Source organism: Pelodiscus sinensis, chromosome 10 (genome assembly GCF_049634645.1).
Source record: "Pelodiscus sinensis isolate JC-2024 chromosome 10, ASM4963464v1, whole genome shotgun sequence".
Taxonomy (NCBI): Eukaryota; Metazoa; Chordata; order Testudines; family Trionychidae; genus Pelodiscus; species Pelodiscus sinensis.
Window position 1 is genome coordinate 20,357,295 of NC_134720.1, and position 20,346 is coordinate 20,377,640.

General features: G+C 42.3%; 1 protein-coding gene across 6 annotated transcripts in view; it reads right to left on the bottom strand.

The window, feature by feature from the left end:
* The window catches only part of TRIP12 (thyroid hormone receptor interactor 12), a 173,555-nt gene that overhangs the window by 41,519 nt on the left and 111,690 nt on the right, over window positions 1-20,346 (bottom strand). For 4 of the 6 annotated variants that reach the window (XM_075937629.1, XM_075937625.1, XM_075937627.1 and 1 more), the window contains 11 exons: window positions 20,070-20,277; window positions 18,725-18,825; window positions 18,305-18,479; window positions 16,741-16,882; window positions 15,490-15,681; window positions 14,178-14,329; window positions 3,532-3,704; window positions 2,495-2,568; window positions 2,213-2,412; window positions 675-802; window positions 291-442 (listed from right to left, as the gene is read on the bottom strand). In XM_075937629.1, coding sequence (XP_075793744.1) covers window positions 291-442; window positions 675-802; window positions 2,213-2,412; window positions 2,495-2,568; window positions 3,532-3,704; window positions 14,178-14,329; window positions 15,490-15,681; window positions 16,741-16,882; window positions 18,305-18,479; window positions 18,725-18,825; window positions 20,070-20,277 — 1,697 coding nt within the window. The remainder of the gene's footprint in view (window positions 1-290; window positions 443-674; window positions 803-2,212; window positions 2,413-2,494; window positions 2,569-3,531; window positions 3,705-14,177; window positions 14,330-15,489; window positions 15,682-16,740; window positions 16,883-18,304; window positions 18,480-18,724; window positions 18,826-20,069; window positions 20,278-20,346) is intronic. The other 2 variants (XM_075937630.1, XM_075937628.1) reach the window with 1 other exon arrangement.

Consider the following 20,346-nt stretch of genomic DNA (forward strand, 5'->3'; position numbering starts at 1 on the left):
TGAGCAGGGCATTTAAAATTTTAGACATGCTCCTTAAATAATGCAGTAGCAATATATTTAGTTCTATTATTCTAAATTTACAGTTATATTTTTGAAGTTTGTAAGGTATGAGGTACATGAACTCTTAAACTAAACAGATTCCCTAACATTCACTACTTTGTTAATTTTTTATCTACTTAGAGTAATGTTTTTACCATTTGAAAGGTTTGTGTATTGTCTCAGTATTTTTAGCAATGACAGCTGTCCACAGATTAAAGCAAGTCTTCCAAGTGATTAAATATATTACTCACTTCATACAGGTAATACCAGTATCGACTGATAGCATGTAAAACTCTCAAAAGGAGGATAACATCTAATGAGGGGTCTTCAAATGTTATATTTTCTGGCGGCGTAAATACAAGGTAAGCTTCTAAAGGATTTGACACTGAAGGGCACACGCCATCTAAGGAAAGAAAAACTGGGTAATTTCTATTGTCAAACAAAATTAGTTGATAAATGAAGTTACCTTCTTGGATATACATTTTTTTTTTTTAAACTCACAACAAAGCCTGGTATAAACTATATTGTAATTCAGGAAGTGAATATACAATTTTTAATAAAAGTATACAAAAACAGGAAAAAACTGTTCTGTGTCACAACTAATCCTATATATTCCTCATGCGACAAGCACTTACCATGCCACAACTCATCATGCTTTTTTGAATTTCTAGGGGAAGTTTTTGTGGGAGCAGTTTGTGCCCTTCCTCTTTTACCTCCAACACAGTCCTTATTACCATCTTCATCCTCTCGAACTGGTTTGTACCTACAAATTGTGAAACATGAATATGATCCTAGACTTCTAAACACACCTTAAAAGAAATGCAAATTTAACAGAAGATTGATTCAGGTTACCAGAATTTCACTTCACTGGCAAAGTTTAAGCACTAACAAGATATTTGATGAAGCCTCCAAATGGATAAAAAAATTGAACATATTGGGGTACTTGGAGGGGAAGCGAGTAATAAACAAGCGACTGGCCTCATGTACTGTGTAACAGGGACAGAGGAAATGTACTCAGTCCAAAACATGGTCTTTGTACTTGATCAGTTTCATACTCTGATGCACAATAAGCGCAAACAGCTATAAAGACACTAACATCAATCTGCTTTATGCAGAACCAATCATACATAGCCCCTTCCCTCAAGGATCTTACAGCCTTAAGTGAGAAAATACAATTGATACCTAATGTGCTGGATACCCAGCAGATTCCTTAATCAAAACAAAACTAAAAGAAAACAATCCGGTATGGCATGTTTTGTTAAGCTTTATCAAAGTGATTAATACTTTTAAGCCTCACAAAAATGTTCCTTGAGCAGCAGGCTATTTTTCCTCTATTGTTTGTAATTGCTCACAGTTAATAGAAAAATATTTCCCTTAATTTAGCATCTTCCATTTGAGAAACCCCTTTTATTTTTGTATTTCCAAGCACTTCCCCTCCATCAACTAGAATAGCTATATTAGTCCAAAAATGTTAACCGTTGCTAAATCAGATTTTGGTACTGTATGTAGGTCCCCACTAACTACGTATTTTTCCATCACATTTGCTTGGTGATCAAAAAAGCATACTTAAAGCATGTCTGTTGTAAGTAGCTTTTAACAGTCTTGGGGCCTAGTATATACAAAATAGGGATGTTAATATTGGTTAATTTAATAGTCAGGTAACCTCACAAATTCTTCTTGGTTCGTCAATTATTCTATAGTCCCAAGGGGTGGAGCCAGCAGCCAGTGCACTCTGGCCCCACTCCGGAGGAGCCCCCTGTCACTCCATGCTGCTGCCTCTGTATCAGAGGCAGCAGCACAGGGTACCAGGTGGGAGCTGGTCCATGAGGGGATCCATTTTAAAAACCAACTCCGCTCACAGGACCCAACGAGAGCTGAAACTGAGCTGGGCTGCCTGCTTGCCCAGCTCCTAATACACTTTAAATGCAGAGACGCAGCAGGGGTAGGCCCTAGACCCATTGCAAGCCACAACTGAGCTGGGCTGCTGGCCAGCCTGCTAAAAAATTTACTGGCGGGGGGATGAGAGTGGGAAAATGCATGTAGTCTATAGCATTAACCTATAAGCTTTTGCTTATCGGTTAATCGACTACACTGTTACATCCCTAATATACAAGTCCCTTTAAAATTTCAACAAAATTTCAGAGATACTTCACTGCTCCCTCGCCAGGCTTACCATATGGTGTGTGTCTTTGTCCAAATTCCAGCTCTTCCCAAAGGGTTGCTTTCATCATCTGTAGATTCCCTCTCCTCTTCAGCTTGTAAACTGAACTGTCTAACTGCTTGATACACAGTCATATTGTATGGCAGCAAGTGATCTCCAATGTAGAACTGCAGTCTGTGCCTCACATTTCCTGAATTTAAGAACTGAGCAGCCTCCATGAAATGAAGGAAACACAGATTAGGAAGCAGGTTCATTGTCTCATCATACAACTCTATACAAAGAATAGCAATTTACCAAAGATTCATCTATTTCTTCATCGGATCCATCATCATCACTGTCCTCATCATCTTCTCTGACTCTTCCATATCCTACCAAGACAAGTTATATGTCCTTATTTGCACTTCAGAATAATTTAAGTGATTATTCACAACACATGTACATATTAATCCCGTATTATTTTGTTTCCAAAGATTCATCAATTGAAGATTATCAGCTATTCATTAAAACAGATCGAGTATTTAGGAGGTGCAAGTCTCATGTTCAATTTTAGTACCAGCATTAGAAAGTTTTTTTTTTTTAAGGAGGACAGAATCAACCTGCAGGATGACTAGCAGACTGTAGCAATGTATATCATATGCAACGCAATATTTGATACTAATAATATAAAATCCTGTGTTTAGGAAAGAGAAAACCCTTAGGTTTTACTCACTTTGTAACTATAACGGCTACGTCTAGACTGGCATGATTTTCCGCAAATGCTTTTAACGGAAAAGTTTTCCGTTAGAAGCATTTGCGGAAAAGAGCGTCTAGATTGGCACGGACGCTTTTGTGCAAAAGCACTTTTTACGGAAAAGCGTCTGTGCCAATCTAGACGCGCTTTTACGCAAAAAAGCCCTGATCGCCATTTTCACGATCGGGGCTTTTTTGCGCAAAACAAATCTGAGTTGTCTACACTGGCCCTTTTGCGCAAAAGCTTTGCGCAAAAGGACTTTTGCTCGAATGGGAGCAGCATAGTATTTACACAAGCAGCACTGATTTCAGACAGTAGGAAGTCAGTGTTCTTGCGGAAATTCAAGCGGCCAGTGTAGACAGCTGGCAAGTTTTTCCGCAAAAGCAGCTGTTTTTGCGGAAAATCTTGCCAGTCTAGACAAAGCCAACCAGAGAGCTAAACAAATATAATGTCTTCTGTCTAATACAGCCCAGACAGTTATAGTGGTGAGATAATAAATAAATGTAGACTTTAACATGACATCTTATTGGTTTTGGTTATTTCTAAATATGTTGAGCATCAGCAGTTTACAGCACGCTACAAAGTATCAAGATATAAATACCTCTAACTACAAGGTATCTTTCAATGGCTTGCACCAAAGCCAGTGGATCTATCTTCACAGGTCCACCCTTCCACTGTTTCACATTAGCACAATCTGGATGTCTTTGCAGCTGGCATTTTAATTGATGAGTGTTGAAAAATTTTAAAGCTTGGGATCCTCTGTTGAGAGAAAAACTCAAGATAATTTGTGAAAAAAGTTGCTAGAGTTATTCTTTTTTGTTTGTTTATATCATTACATATTCAAATTGACTCATTCTAGAAAATAAACAGGCTGAGAAATTGTACAACATCAAGGCTTAGGCTAATATTTTAGAAATCAAATGCTTAACGCCAAGCACTAGAAGTCAAATTATGAACCTAAATAAAATTATTTGTTTCGGTGGGAGCTGCGTATGCTAAAAGGAAAAGATAAGGCTTTTTAGATGCCTGAATCAAGTGCAGCTTTTGACAAAACATTTGGCATTTACATCTGAAAATTTAGTCACAAGTGAAGTTTCACCTTATTGAGTTTTGAGTCTCATTTAGATCTGGAAGATTTTATACCTTTTCATGCTATTTTTCTTGTTTTGTACTGCACATTTCTCTTATCAATTCACTTCATCCCTATTCAGTTTTCCCTTTTAATCTGCTTGCTTTTTTTTTTAAAGTCTGCATCTGTTTTTTTTTCCAAGCATCTGCATAATTTAATATCCACACATGCTCCTTCTTCTCCTTCTTGGCTCATTTCTATACCATATACTCATCATCTATTTTGCAGCTCATTTATCTACTGCTGTTACAGTTTGAAACACTAAGTCTTCTGGTGTTGCTCCCAACCTTCAAGTCCATAGAGGAACAAAGACTAGCAGAAATTTCAAACCCTTCACTGCAGGTGTCGTCTACCACCAATTTACTAATCTAGCAAGGACATTTCTCTGGTAGACTTCCTTTTCTCAAAATGACCCTAGATATATTTGCATCTGTAATTGATCACATTTATATTTGATCCACTAATTAGTCAACTCACATTAAATTTTCTTATAACAACCTCAGTTAAACATGCACCAGTTACAATGCAGTATTTGTCATAGGATACACTGGTGAAAAAGGTGTGCAGCATGCTTAATAATACATTAATGCCATATTTTGATTTGGGTGTAAACCTGATTTAGGAGCTCTAATCATAGATCAGGATCCCATTATGGTAGTACAGGTTGAACCTCTAAAAATTGGGGCTCTATGGTCCAGCAGAGAATATAGAGTTCTTGGGCCAGAGAGCCTCAGAGGCTGGGAGTAGGGACTGTGAGGGTTTATGGCTAGGAGCCCTGCTGGCGTGACTGCACTGGAAGTCAGGCTGGGATGACTGCCTCAGTGGGAATGGCAGCAGCCTAGCTGGGGCCAGCAGCCCTGCCAGGGCGGTGGCACTCGGGCTGGGGTGCAGCTGGAAAGGGTTAAACCATCCTAGCAGGGATGGTGGTAGCCCCAGTGGGGCCAGGAACATCCTGGCTGGGGCCAGAAGTCCTGCTGGGGTCAGCAGCCCTGCCAGGGTGGCAGTGCCAGGGTGGGGAGTCCAGCCAGAGACAGTAGCTCAATGGGGATGGCAGCTGCAGTGGGGCTGGTGGAAGCGCAGCTGGGAGTCTAGCTGGAGACAGCAGCAACAGGGGAGGTGGCAGCAGCCTGGCCAAGGAATCCAGCAGGAAAGGGCTAGGGGTGATGAAAGCCCCAGCAGGTTCAGTGGCTGGGAGCCCTGAATGTGGTGGGTGGCAGCCAGAGCCAGGAGCGGATCCAGGCATGGGGGACAGAATTGCTAAACCAGAGGTCAAATTCCCTCATTCAGGACCAGCCAGGTCCCGAGGGTGCCAGACCAAAGAGGTCCAACCTGTATAAAACTGAACAAAGAAAGTTGCTCTGCCCCAAAGAAAAAGTACCTGAGGTAACAAAATTTAGCTTTAAAATTAAATTCCACATATATTTCCTCCTACTCCCAAGAAAGATATTCAAAGCAGATACCACCCATTTGAAAAGTGTAATTCCCACCAGCAGTTAATCTTGTCCTTTAGCAAAAGCAGCATATTACAACATTTTAAGGCATTTCTGACATTTAAGCTTGGACCAAAAAGAGCCGAGATACTTTCAAAGATTTCCCCACCATCAAAGTCTCCCTAAAAAAACTTTTCCTTCCTGCACACTTATGCCATAGTCTGACAGTATAAATCATAACAGTCATACATGTTTAATGCATACATAGCCTTCACAGATTGCTAGTTACTCCCACCAAAATTACCCCTTACAGTTTTTATGCTAGGTTATGGCAAATTAGATTTATGGCAGCCAATGAATGTTTGATTATCTTGCAATAGTAGCTATACTCAGGTACAAAAGTGAATGGAATGTAGTAAAAAATCTTAGTTATAAAAATCTGTGTCTTACAATCAAACATACCTTTTTAAATTTACAGTACATTGATCATCTGCCCCAATCAAAGTTTAGAAGATAGACCTGGTACATACAATAGCTAATTTTCCATGTGTTTTAAAATAGATTTACAGTGAGCAACTGTCACTCAACAGCATCATTACCCAAGAAAATTAAATTTTCACTTAGATTAAGCAATACAAACATTAGCATTGTAGTAGAAGTGTCACAAGATCAGCTCTTCCAAAGTGAAATAAGAAAGTTCAGTTACTGTACAGTAACTAGATAGTCACTGAGATGTGTGATCACTATGTGCTCCATTGGCTCTAATCTGGAGAATTCTGAAAGCAGTGACCATTGGTCTGCATTTGTTCCCTGGCTTACCTCATGCTTCTTACTTACTGGTGGACTGACTGTCTCACCAATTCCACAAATAGGGATCACACACCTCAGTTAATCTTCAGTTACTATAAGGAAGGAACTTTTTCTTCGAGTGGACAGACTTTTTCTTCGAGTGCTGCCTTCCATGTGTATTCCACTATTCCATGTGTATTCCACTCAGCCTCATAGTGGAATATATAGAAGCAGTACTCAGAGAGGCAGATATTTTGGCCTATGAACTCATAAAGGGCTACTGCAAAAAAATCCATTGGCAGAGGAATCTTATACCTCTCTCAAATAGAGGCACCTCAGATAGTGAGATCATAAACATTGCTTGCATTCTTGTGGAAAGAGCTCTTACCCCAAAAGGAAAGGGATGACTAGACCTCCAACAGAGCAAAATACAGGTCGTGATTCACGCTGGCAATATAAGATGACCTTTTCTGCTCAGGCAGCAAATACTCTATGGGATTTCCTGTTTTGCCTGTTTTCTGTAGATAAAAAGATGATGGCTTGCCTAAAAATCAAAGGAATGGAGCCTCCTCTCTTCTTGAGTGTTTGTGGTTTTGTGAAGAACACAAGTGGACAGACTGGATCAGGTGAAACAGGGTGATCTGGGAGTGAATTTAGAGAGAGTGGACATAATGAAACGTCTTTATGGAATAAAGCATAAGGACGATCCATGACTGATGCCCCAAACTCACCAGCCCTCCTGACTGAGGTGACTGCTACCAGAAACGCCACCTTAAACAGAGAAGACAGACATGGAGCAAGAAGCTGATGATTCAAAAGGAGCATTGGTGAGTCCTGAGAGAACAAATGTTAAAATCCTTTTGAGGAGCCGGCCCTTTTTTAGGCAGAAAACTTCTGATTATGCTTTTCCAGAATCTATTAGAGGGTGTTTGAAGACTAAATAAACCCTGTGAAGGGAGATGGTATGTAATAATTGCTGCCAGTGAGATCTGTAAGAAACTGATGGACATGTCTGCTGTTTTCAAGGAAAGACTATATCTTGGAATTGAAGCAGCGTCTGTGACTTCTGGAGAAATAGGTCTGATGCAACTAGACAGAAACACTTCCACTTGGCAAAGAAACAGCCTAGTGGAAATCTTCCTACTTTTACACCTTCAGAGGAAGAGGACTCTAAGGACAGTACCCATGCAAAAACAGGCTCAGAGATTAAGTAGGCACAGGTTGAGGTGCCTGATATTACTGTTCCCAAGTAAGGAGACCAGGAAATGTAGAAATAACAATTGGTGACTGAACTTGCAAGAACAGAATATTAGGGAACCAAAAGCTGATTGAGCCAGTCTGGGGGCAACAAGAGTAATTCATGACCTGTCCTGCTGAATCTTGCACAAAACTTTAGGCAGATGTTGCAGTGGAGGGAAGGCAAAATTCAGATGTGCTGACCGTGGAAGATGTGGATACCACCATGTGAGTATCAATATAGGGAAGACAAACAGTTCCCTAATGCAGGCTCCCCAATGGCTCAAAAATATTGTTGACTTCAGAGTTGTGACGCTTCCACTCATGAGTGACTGCAAAGTGTTTGCATGAAAGTCTTCTAGAACTTTCTGATTTCCAGGGAGGTAGACTGCTGATGGTAGTCAAGATTGCCAATATACCAGTTCCACAGACTGATTGCTTTGGCATACAGGGATGCCGAAATCACCTCTTCTAGGGATGTAGCTAACTAATTAACCAGGATTTCAATCAGGGAACATAAGAACGGCCGTACTGGGTCAGACCAAAGGTCCTTCTAGCCCAGTATCCTGTCTACTGACAGTGGCCAGCACCAGGTGCCCCAGAGAATGATCAAGCGATTTGTCTCCTGCCATCCCTCTCCAGCCTCTGACAGACAGAGGCCAAGGACACCATTTTATCCCCTGGCTAATAGCCTTTTATGGACCTAACCTCCATGAAATTACCTAGCTTCTCTTTAAACTCTATTATAGTCCTAGCCTTCACAGCCTCCTCTGGCAAGGAGTTCCACAGGTTGACTACACGCTGGGTGAAGAAGAACTTTCTTTTATTCGTTTTAAACCTGCTACCCATTAATTTCATTTGGTGGGGTACCCAGGGAGGGGGCTGCTCCTGGGTACTGGTTAACTGGTACCCAGTACACATCACCTAGTAAGGAGAGAAATTACTCATTCACACCACTAACTCCTCCAGGTTTGTAAATATAAGAGCGGTTGTGAAATTCTGACATTACAAGGGCATAGTTACCTTCAAATAGAAGAAAGATTTGCAAGCCCTTCAAACTGCTTGTAGTTGCAGAACACTGATATGCATCCTAAATTCTCCAGATGGCCAGGTGCCTTGTGCTGTACTGTTGTCCATGTGCACTTCCCAACCCAATAAGGATGTGACAACAACCATCCCCGGTGCAGAGGTGAAAAAGGAAATGCTGTCACAAACCTGATGGGGATTCTTCCATCATGATAGGGACAATATCCCTTTGATGGGAACAGCACACAGTGGGTAAGAATTAGGCATTATAAAATGAAATTGATAGGTAGCAGGTTTTAAAATAAACAAATGTACTTCACACAACTCACTGTCAACCTGTGGAGCTCCTTTCCAGAGACTCAAGAAGCTTGGCTTGTTTACCTTAACCAAAAGAAGGCTGAGGGGGGACATGATTGCACTTTTTAAATATATTAGAGGGATAAATACCAGGGAGGGAGAGGAATTATTTAAGCTTAATACCAATGTGGACACAAGAACAAATGGATATAAACTGGCTAGTAGGAAGTTTAGACTTGAGATTAGACGAAGGTTTCTAACCATTAGAGGAGTGAGGTTCTGGAATGGCCTTCCAAGGGAAGTAGTGGGGGCAAAAGATCTATTTGGTTTCAAGATTAAACTAGATGGGTTTATGAAGGGGATGGTTTGACGAGATAACATGATTTTGGTAACTAACTGACCATTCATTATCAGTGGGAATAGGTCAATGGAGGGATGATAGGAGTTACTATAGAGAACTTTCTGGGTGTCTGGCTGATGAGTCTTGCCCACATGCTCAGGGTTTAGCTGATCGCCATATTTGGGGTCGGGAAGGAATTTTCCTCCAGGGTAGAGGCCCTGGAGGTTTTTTGCCTTCCTCTGTAGCATGGGGTACAGATCACAGCTGGAGGATTCCCTGCATCTTGGGGTCTTCAAAGTATTTGAAGGCTTCAATATCTGAGATATAGGTGAGAGGATTATTCTGGGAGGGGTGGGTGAGATTCTGTGGCCTGCACTGTGCAGGAGGTCAGACTAGATGATCATAATGGTCCCTTGTGACCTTAAAGTCTATGAGTCTATGAGGATGTTGTGAAAGCCAAGACTATAAACAAGGTTAAAAAACTATATTAATTCATAGAGGGCAGATCCATCAATGGCTATTACTCCGGGTGGGCAGGTATGGTGTCCCTAGCTTGTTTGTCAGGGCTGTGAATGGGTGACAAATGCATTAACTGATGATTACCTGTTCTGTTCATTCCCTCTGGGGCACCTAGCATTGACCACTGCTGGAAGATAGGATACTGGGCTAGACAGATCTTTGGTCTGACCCAGTATAGCCATTGTTGTGTATGGTGGTAATGGATCATCATTTTGGCAGGTACACAGTTTCAAGCCATGCTTGTAGGCAACAAAGGGAGAGTCTTTCAAAAGGTGATGTAAGTGCATGAGGGTATACGGCCTAGGAGAGAGGGGTTCTTAACAGACCCGCCGGGGTTGGTGATGAGCTCATCTATGGTAATGTTGATAATTGCAGAAACAGGATTCAGGCTAAGTCCATACAGTGATGGACCTTAGAATTTAAGGTTACCCCAATCAAAGTCAAAGTCCGCAAGGTTGAGGCTGTCATTTTTGGTGTTAATGCGGACTCTCAGGGAGGTGAGGATTCATAGTACTGTTGAAGTAGATGCTTTGGCCTCTTGGCACAATCTGGCAACATGGAACTAACGGTTAAGGTAAGGGAAGACTGAAACTAGGGTGTCCAATATAGTACTTACTTTGGTAAAGATCTTGGGAGTGGTAGCACGGAAAAAAGGGTGTACTCTCTACTGACAGTCACGGCCAACTATGAATGTGGGAAAGCATCAGAGCGGGACAGATGTCCTTGCAAAGATAGTAGTTACTCGTGGCAAGAGCTGTAAGACCCATCTTTTTCAAGAGACAGAATAAGGGATGACAATGTGACCCTGTGAAACTTGAGTTTGCCAATAAAGCAGTTAAAATGGCAGAGGTCAAGAATAATGGGTCTACAACTGCATAGGAATCCAATGCATAGGATCCAAATGCATAGGAAACTCCTAAGATGTCCTCAGGAGAAAGTGTACATCTTGGCTGTACCCCGGAGCGAGAACAGTCCTGGCTGCCCAAAATGCTGGAACCACTGACAGTCTATGCCATACCCACTGCGACAAAGATGGAACTATGGATTATCAACGCTCTCAGCTAGCCATCTGTCAGTGCCAGTGCATCCTAGGATTTGTCCCTGGGAAGTATTGAAAACACCAGTATTGACATATTGTGAATGAGTGCCTACGGAACCCTAGACTTGTGGGCTTTTTTAACCATGCTTCCAAGAACTATACTTACTCAATTCTCTTGGGCTGAGCCACTGCTTGCTTTATGCAGGGCTTGATCAGATGTTTTTTGGATTTAGAGGAAGGACTCTTGTTACGAGAACATTCCCTGCTCTCCTGACAAGACTAGGGATGTTAAGTAGTTGGTTAATTGAAATGTATGTAGTCGATGGAATTTCCATCAACTACCATAGGCGTGGCGTGTGCATGGGGTGTGCTGGGTGTGCCCAGGTACACCCTAATGTCTCCGGCCGACTAGCCCGAGCCATTTTTGTGCCCTGGTCCCCACCCGGCCCAGCAGCACCACGCAGCCCAGCAGCACGGCGCAGCGCCCCTAAGGCGCCTGGGAGTGCCCCGGCCCAGCACAGCACGGCACCCCAGGGACGCCCCGTCCTGTCCCGGCAGCACTGCCCGGCCCTGAAGCACCATATGGCGCCCCGGGGGTGCCCCTCCCCAGCCCTGCAGCTTGGACTGGCTCTGACTCCAGCCCTGCAGCTGTAAGGCAGAAGTTGAAGGTAATGGGGGGGGGGGGGGGGGGGGAAGAGGAGAGAATAAGAGGAAGGGGTGGGAGAGGAAGGGGCTTTTGTGGTGGGGGAGGGTGGAGGAGGAAGAAAGGGGAAGGGGCTTGTATGGAGAGGAAGGGGAGAGGGGAAAGAAAGGAGAAGGCACCAAAGGGACAGGGTAGAGGAGACAAATGCTAGGGGGGGAAGTGGAGACAATGAGGAAAAGGGCAGGAGGGGAGGTGTCGGGGGGGGGGGGGGGACAAGGTGATGCTGGAAGAGGAGAGGGTAAGGGCATTGGGGATTGGAGGGGGAGGTGCTGGGAGAAGGCTTGACAGAAGGGGTAGGCATGAGGAAGGTGGGGTTGGAGCAAGTCATGTGTGAGGGCACAGGGACATGAGGGGAATGGGGGCAGAGGGTGGTGAGGGGATGGGCATCAGGAGAAAAAGGGCAAAGGGGGCAGGGGCAGTGAGGGAAGGGGGAGGCACCAGGAGGCTGCAAGGGTAAGGGAAGGTGTAGGTACCAGGGGATTCTGGGGGTGAAGCAGAAGGGCAGACACCTGCAGGGGAGGGACCAGCACTAGAGGAGAGAGGCGAGGGAGGTGTTAGACGAAGGGATGAGGATGGGTAACTTACCTGAGCAGAGTGGGGCTACTGGAGGAGTGGGCACAGGGGGGAGAGAAGGGCTGGTGGAGGAGGGGCAGGTCTCAAAAAGGCTGAGGGCAGTGAGAAGGGAAAGAGTCAGGACAGCAGAGGAGGGTGAGGGGTTGGGGGGCAGCAGGCACCAGGGGAGTTGATGGAGCAAGGGGAGGAGACATGGCAGCAGAGGAGAAAGGTAGATATTTATTAATAACTTGGGTGCCACAATGGCACATCCAAACAAGACAAATGAATTCGGTACCGGTGCACAACACAAAATTCATTCTACTCATGGGAGGAAACTCTTAGAGGGAACACTTCCCCCCCCCCCAGTCTCTCCACCCCCGCATTAATGTCACACACATTGGATTAATGCAATTGCAGGATAGTTGCATGGGGAGGGGGGGGAGTTGGCGGGAGGGGGCAAACTAATCCCTATTGGTAGGAGGATGGTGAGAAAAGTCCTTGGGTTGGGGGATCACAACACTTTTTACTTTTGGTCATGTGCCCATCTTGCCTGGAGAGGGTTACCTCCAGGGGCATGGCTAATGGGGTCAGGGGTTTGGCTAATGGGGGGGGGGGGTCAAAGTGCATTTAAAAAAAATTATTTGGGTGCACACCCTAATGAAATGTGCTGCGCACGCCTATGTCAACTACTTGATTAGTCGATAAGGGGCAGGGTGGGGGCTATCTTGAATACACCTCTGTTTTTTAAAATGTAGTAAGAGCCACTCCAGCAGTCCCCACTCACCTGAGGTCCTGCCTCTCCCTTTGAAATGTAGCAAGAGCTCTTGGTACATTGCAAAGAGACACACACAACAGTCGGAACAGTACTCACACCATTTCCCAGCTGTGCCTCTACTTACCCTGCTCTCTCACACCCCGTGGAGACAGAGCTGGGGGAGACTCGCTTTTAAGCTGGCTCCTGCTCTCCCCTTGCTGCTCTCTCTTATATGCATCTGCTTATCAGGTAGTCGACTACTCACTTACATTCCTAGACAAGAATGGATGGATCTATGGGGTAGATTCCTTCTCTCCTGATTTAGATGTTTTGGCAGGAGACATGCTCCTTGTAAGTCAGGCCCACGTACGGGGTGGAGTCCCCAGCATGGATCAGATTGTGGTCTCATAGCCTTTTACATTATGATCTTCCTAATGCAAAGTTCTTGCACTTCCTGGGAACATATAGCAGATAGTGAGACTTGATGTTCTGTTTTGTGAAGCCAACATCACAAACAGCATTGGTGGTCGCCGCTGATTCAGAAGAACAGACAGGAAGCACAAATTGTGAAGCCTATACTCACAGGCATACTCCAGTACCCGTACAAGGTTTGAGTGGGGAGGAAGGGAGAGATACGCTCACCAGGTCAGGGAAACTGACTCATCTCTCACAAACACTGAAGTGGTGTGGGGGGAGGGGGGACAACTTTAAAATTAGAATAAAAAGGGATAAAACTGAAGTTTGGAGCACTGGAGGGTCTGACCCAGACCATGCAGCTGTGAGAAGGAATTGGAGACAGTGGGTCCATCCAACCCTTTATCTCCTTGGTTGGAGGCACAAGGTGAGTCAGGATGCATGTGAAGGCCATCTGAGTGCTTTCAGAACTCTCCGACAGTGTTCTCTCTAAGCTGCGTGGTGTCACACCTGTGAAGCTGTGCTATGGTGCAGCTTAGAGAAAATACTACTCTCCAACTTCTGAGCACCTGTACCCACAGTGGAATATACATTGTGACTAGCACTTGAAGAAAATTATGAATTAGTAGTAAGAGTCCATTTTCTTTGGACTGAACTGTGAGGGACAGTCTTCAGTTTAGGCTTCAGAGAATACACGAGCATGCCAAATTTGTATGCAGGAAACAAGAAAGCAAATTTCAACAGTTTCAGTTTAAAAATTTGTGTTTAAGTATTATGAACTTGGGCCTATAATGTATATTTTGAACATCTTTAAATTCCAAGTTCAATGCTCAAATCACTATATAGTTATATTTACACATATTAAAGAAAAACACCAGCTGCATAATTGCTCTTCTGTTTTTCTTTGACAAGAGGTAAAAGTTTTGTTACCGCTTGAAACTTCATTGGCATTAGGACAAGGGCCAGAAACCTGCAACTTCCAGAAAAAAAGGCATTACCTGAGCATTAATCCTTACCTGCTCCCTGTTCCATTTCCACTTGGAAAATCATGCACTTTGACAGGAAACTGCTCCATCTGACTGAGACAGTTGTTCATTTTGTGGACTAATGCCAACAAAGGTGCATTTCCTACCGGTTCTAATCTTCCAACAGGTTCTTCTTCAGGAGGCTGAAGTTGAAGGTACCAATTTTAGTTATATTTTCTTTTATTGAACAGTTTTGTGAGAATTAAATGTTAATTTAGCCATACTGTTATGCAAAACCATTTACTTTGTTATTAATGTGTCTGTGTTCGCTGAGGCTGCTAAGTACAAAAACTGATAGCAGTATTAAATACCACAAAATTTGTTATTACCAGATTCTTTACTGAATTTCAAGAAAAGCACATTGTCTTTTTTTTTTTAATGACAACTTAAATGTTTAGATATTGGGCTTTACAAATTATTGCAGACTGGTACATATGGACAACTGCTTAAATCCAAAAAGCTTAACAGCCTGTCTTTGCCTTACTCCAAATGGATGATATGTCAAAGTTTGATATCAGTATACAGACACTCTTTGAAGTGTCCTTCTTTTGATAATGAAGACTGGGACAAAATTGGCACATACTAGGTCTTAAAAAGATCTTATGCATTCGGAAGCAATATGACAATCAATTTTTTTTAATGCAGTGTCTCTTGAAATTGCTGCAATATTAAGATGACTTAATGGCCTACACAAAGATAACCAAAACTATCAAATGATTTGCTACATAGAATGACATCTGCACTGCTCAGTTTACTGAAACCCAGCAACAGCCTTAGATAATTAAAATATTCACTCTACATCCCACCCTTTTAGCTATGGGAACTTAACCTGAAGCTTCCATTCAATCTTTCTTATACATTTTCATCTTTCAATTTTGCTTTTCTTTAAGCCAAACCAAATTGCGTACATTACTTCTAAGACAAACAAATCAGTTCAGGCTATTGCCTGAATGTCACCCTTCTCGATTATATGAACCTTCCAATGGCTTTCTTGCTCTCCTCAGAGGCAACTGGCCATTCCGGAAAAATCTTATCACCTGTTGTGTGGTGCTTCCCCAGTTAGTCCAGTCTGTATCATAGAGGAACTACAGTGGCTCTGAACTTAAGTAGGCCTCATGTTTTATTCCCACTCCCCCCCCCCCCCCACCACCACCCCCCCTTTTTTTTTTAAGTTATCGTATTAGTACAACAACTTCTGCCAATGAGGCACTCATGCTTGGAAGGTTGCTGGACCTTTAAATCATGAAGATATACACTGCTCACTATGTAAAAGCACTAGAATAAAAACACATTAAGAACTTACTGGAGAAGAAAAAAACACATGAAGGAATCTTTTTAATCTGATATCCCTGCTTACAGCATCTTTTTCACTTTTAGATGTCAAGTAAAGCAGCAGCTGTTTAACAAACCCACTATGCTGGATTTCAAATGAGGAGACATCAGACTCAGACACTATGCTACGGATTTCTACAAGGCACTCAGCTCCACCATCCACCTGAAAGAAAGTGTGTTAAGGTAAGGTTCTGTACTTTAGTACCCCCAGCAGAACACCCAGAATTATTTCACAAAACAGTGATTAAAATTTACATTTTCCTGCTGCTGCATGGAAGACCTATACAGAAGGAGAAATAATGAAGGAAAACTCTGTAAATTACTACACGGAAGGTGCCGACAATTCCATACTAAGTGAGTGAATTGAAGACACAAAAATGTGATTTTTATAACTGAAGTCAGAAATTTTAGATTTACTTATAACATTGGGTAACAAGTTTGCAATTAGTCCCGTTTAGAAAAGTCAAAGTTACACAAGATGCTGTTTTGTTTTTTGTAAAATATAAGGAACGGTATTTAATGTTCTACATTTCATAAAAATTTTCCCCACCATGCTGCATGGACCACTGTTTGTAGTTTAAGTATGAGGGAATTTTAAATTAACTTGAAGTCTGTGTCATACTTTCCAACAAGAATCTCAACATAACACTGCCTTGCTTTTAGGGCTATTGAGAAGATGACATAAGACAAGCCCCTATAGCACAGGAGTTATTTTGTTTTAAAGCTAGAATTTAATTTGAACGGACAAGATAAATGAACACTATCATCTCTTCAACAAAATGCTATGTTTTGTACTCATCCTTCCGAAGTTCTAGTCAAGCCAGATTCTACTGGGAGTTTCTCAACAAAACTGATCTGAGAAAAATGTAATTGTGCTTTACAACCACTTAGTTATAGGAATTATAACAAATGAAATAATGCTGTTTGAAAAATAAGTGGCATCACTAGTGGGAAAAATAAGAATTGGAAATGCAAGTTAAGAACTCATGCAAAACTAACATTTCTATGGGCTGATATGATTAAAGTTTCTCCAAGAGCACTGCTGCAATATAAATTCCATATAAAAATTCCTTTGTTACAAGGGGCTGGCTCCTGAATAACATAAATAGGATGATGTCTGAAAAACTAATAAGTACTTCCATGTGAGCATAGCCATTTTTTTCCCACTTCACTCTTTTCATTCCCATCAAAGCTTTTTCCCAATCAAGTTTCCACCTCTAACCTGGAGGTTGAGTTGTTCAGTTGCAGTGCAAAGTCTCTGCAATACATTTAGTGCAGGATTGCTTCCATCCATGTTCTCAGAGCTAAAATAACGCTCTACAAATTTATGGGCTTGTTCCTTAATCCAACCCTTAATTTTCTCTCTGCAAGAAAGTGTGTAATAAGAACAAATTTAATATTTGCACACTAAGTTCACACACACACACACACACACACACACACACACACACACACACACACACAGAGCAAAGCAAATGTAACAAGTTTTCAGATGATATGCAAGTAATACAGGTTCAACTTCTCTGGTCTGGTCTAGGGATGTAAAAGTGTAGTCGATTAACCGATTAGCAAAAGCTTATACGTTAATGCTATAGACTACACTCATTCCCCACCTGTCAGTAAATTTTTATAGCAGGTTGGCCAGCAGCCTGGCTCAATCTTGGCTTGCAACGGGTCTGGGACCTACCCCCACTGCAGCTCTGCATTTAAGCATATTAGGAGCCGGGCGGGCAGGCAGCTCAGCTCAGTTCTGGTTAGCACCGGGTAGTGGGTGGTGTGAGCTCCCAGACATGGGGCTGCTGCCACCTAGCACCTCTGCCTCTGTCAGGCAGCTGGTCCACAAGGGGAGCTGTTTTTTAAACTGGCTTCCCTCAGACCAGCTCCCACCTGGCACCCTGCGCTGCTGTCTGATACAAAGGCAGCAGTGCAGAGTAGCAGGGGTCTTCTCGGAAGTGAGGCCGGAGACCACTGGCTACTGCTCCCCATCCCCCTTCCAGGACTATAGAATAGTTGACTAATTGATAGGAATTCATGAGTGACTTGACTATTCAATTAACCTATATTTAACATCCGTAATTGGCAACATCCATGATCCAGCATGATTTTAGTTAGACGGATATCCCCCATGGGTGTGGCCAAGTTTCCCCATGGTCCCATAAAGTTTGTTTTAAAGCCACCAGTCCTGGCTGTGTTCTGTGCTGTTATTTAGCTCTAAATTTACTCCTTCTAAATTTACTCTTCTAAGAAACAAGTTAACAGTAGAAGTGTTGGTAATGTTTCTAGACAATATTGACCTCCTGTGATTGAGCATATTCTATGGTTCGGCATCAGTCAGGTCCCAAGGGTGCTGGACTAGAGAGGTTCAACCTGTACTTGGGAGGTGGGGAGTACCAGTTCCCATGGATGCCATCTCTGATCAAAATAAGTACTCCTGCTCTCCAGGCCAAACCTAGAGTGCGATGCTAGAAAACTCTCCATGACTCCCATTTCTCCCTATCACAGTTCTTTCAGTTTACAATTTTCCATTCAGCAGGCACTCTTCTCTACCTATTATCTTTCAATTTCTACTCTGCTTCCTCTCCCCTCTCTGGGCTCCTCTGCCTTAACTTTTTCTCCTAGGGTCTCTTCCCCACCTTATTTTCTTCCTCTCCCACACAGGAGTTCATGCTTGTCCCCAGCATTGACCCAAAAAAGCTAAATTACTGAAAGGGCATCAAGTAAGACAGTTAAAGTAATTTGATTTAATCCTTACTGAATTTTATTTCTTAGCAAATATATTACTTTACCTGTTGTTGGATATGGTGTCCTTTGAAGCAGCCCTTGCAAGACCACTGACTCCTGCTGTGCGTGCTGGTTCAATGTTGTTGCTATTGGATTGTGTGCTTAATCTCCCCCAAGTTTTAGGGTTCAAGCTTGCCAAGAAGGAAGATTTAGGAGACTGAGTAGTTGTAGGGCTTTTTGCTACAGGGGCAAAATGGTGAGGGGGAGAGAAAAGGAATGTGATAGAATTAAAATTAAAAGCATGTTCAGAGATACCTAAGTTTCCCAGAATCCACTGCTATGCTGTAATTAATACTGTCAGAATTATTCAGTGTACATTAAGTATTTGAGAGATTGCTTTATTTTGAAAAAGGGGTTAGTGGTCACAACGCATGCCTTTTCATTTATCTAGTAGTCTTCACAGGCTATTTTTAAACTAAATTTACCTTGATTGTCTACTTTGTCATCATCTCTTGGAGGTGAATACTTTGGCCTTCTGGGTCCACGTTTTGGCAGTCGTTTTCTCTTTAAAACATCACTTAGTCGGCTGTCAAAAGTGAAAAAACCCAGCAGATTACAACTATTTTTCTAGTTTACTGGGATGTATTTTTGTTTTTTTTAAATCTCGACATCATAATTATCAATCATCTAAACGTTGATCTTTGGGCACACACAGAATGGTAGTTCATCATTTGCTTAGTTTAGGATCAGTATTCCCCACTTTCAAATTATTAAGAATTTAAGACATTGTACTTCCAAGTATATTATGGCTTAAGGCAACAGGCTGACTTACGTAATAAGCAGTAAATACTTGCACCCATGACAATGTATTTAAATCTCTAAAATTAAAAATTAACTACAATTATAAAAGCATATAAAATAGTCTATTGCCATCAGACATTTTACAAGTTTTACTAAGATTAACAATGCAAGATTTTGTCAAAGCAAGTGTTTTTACACGGATCCCCTTTTTCTATTGCTTTCCCTCCCAGATGTTTTTTGCACAAGAACCTGCAGACCGTCCACACCTCAAGCACGATTTTGTACAAGACAACTTGCAGTAAAATGGCAGAAGAGGGCTTTTTGTGGTGAAGGTATAACTCTTTCTATGAGAGTACAAGAGTTCTTGCGCAAAAAGGTGTGTGGGGACGCTCAACAGGGATTTCTTGTGCAAAAAGAGCCTATCAGAAAAAGCACAGGTGCTCTGATGGCCATTCACAGAATAGCCATCAGAACTTCATTGCGCAAGAGTGTCCATGCCATCACTTTTGCGATGCACTTTTGCACAAGAAGTTTTTGCGGAAGATCTCTTCCGCAAAAAGCTTCTTGTGCAAAAACCCTGCAGAGTAGACAAAGCCTTACAGAAAATTGATAAAGTATCATAATGTTAGAGTTATCATTTATTTCTTTAATGCAAAATATTAAATTAAAATGTATTGTTACAGCAGGCAAAGTCACAAACATTTTTTCCAGGATTTTCAAAGTGGTGGTAAATATTGCTTTTGTCTATACACAGGTAATAGGAAGAGATTTTGATGATCTAATCATTAGATTTTTTCCCAAGTGTAACAATTAGATTTAAAATCTTGCGTGTCTGATCACAATGTGGTGTTTACTTAGACTACAGCCATACAGCAGTGTATTGTTAGGGGTTCATAAATTATTGGTAACCTTCAGCCAGATGATGATTCTGACAAACACAAATGCCCCTGCAGTCATCAGGCGCTATACATAATCCCCAACTCCCAGAATCAGGCCCTTTTTCAAAAACCAAACAAATTTAACACTTACCCCTGTGGGCTCAGGTCTAGAGAGTCTTCCCGGCTGTGTTGTAAGCTAGGAGACCCCAAATCTGCAGCTGCATTACTGGCAGATGTGGCTGTTCCAGTGCTTATTGTTGTAGTGGTACCCAGCGTTCCTGATCCATTAGTGCATGCTTTTGGTGGACTGGTCAGCAAAGCCTCAGACTCTGCTAGATTTTTCACTTGGTGCATCACCCCTTTCCAAAAGGGAAAAACAGGAAGTGTTTATACTAATCTTTAGACATGCAAGCTCTTGCAAATATTAG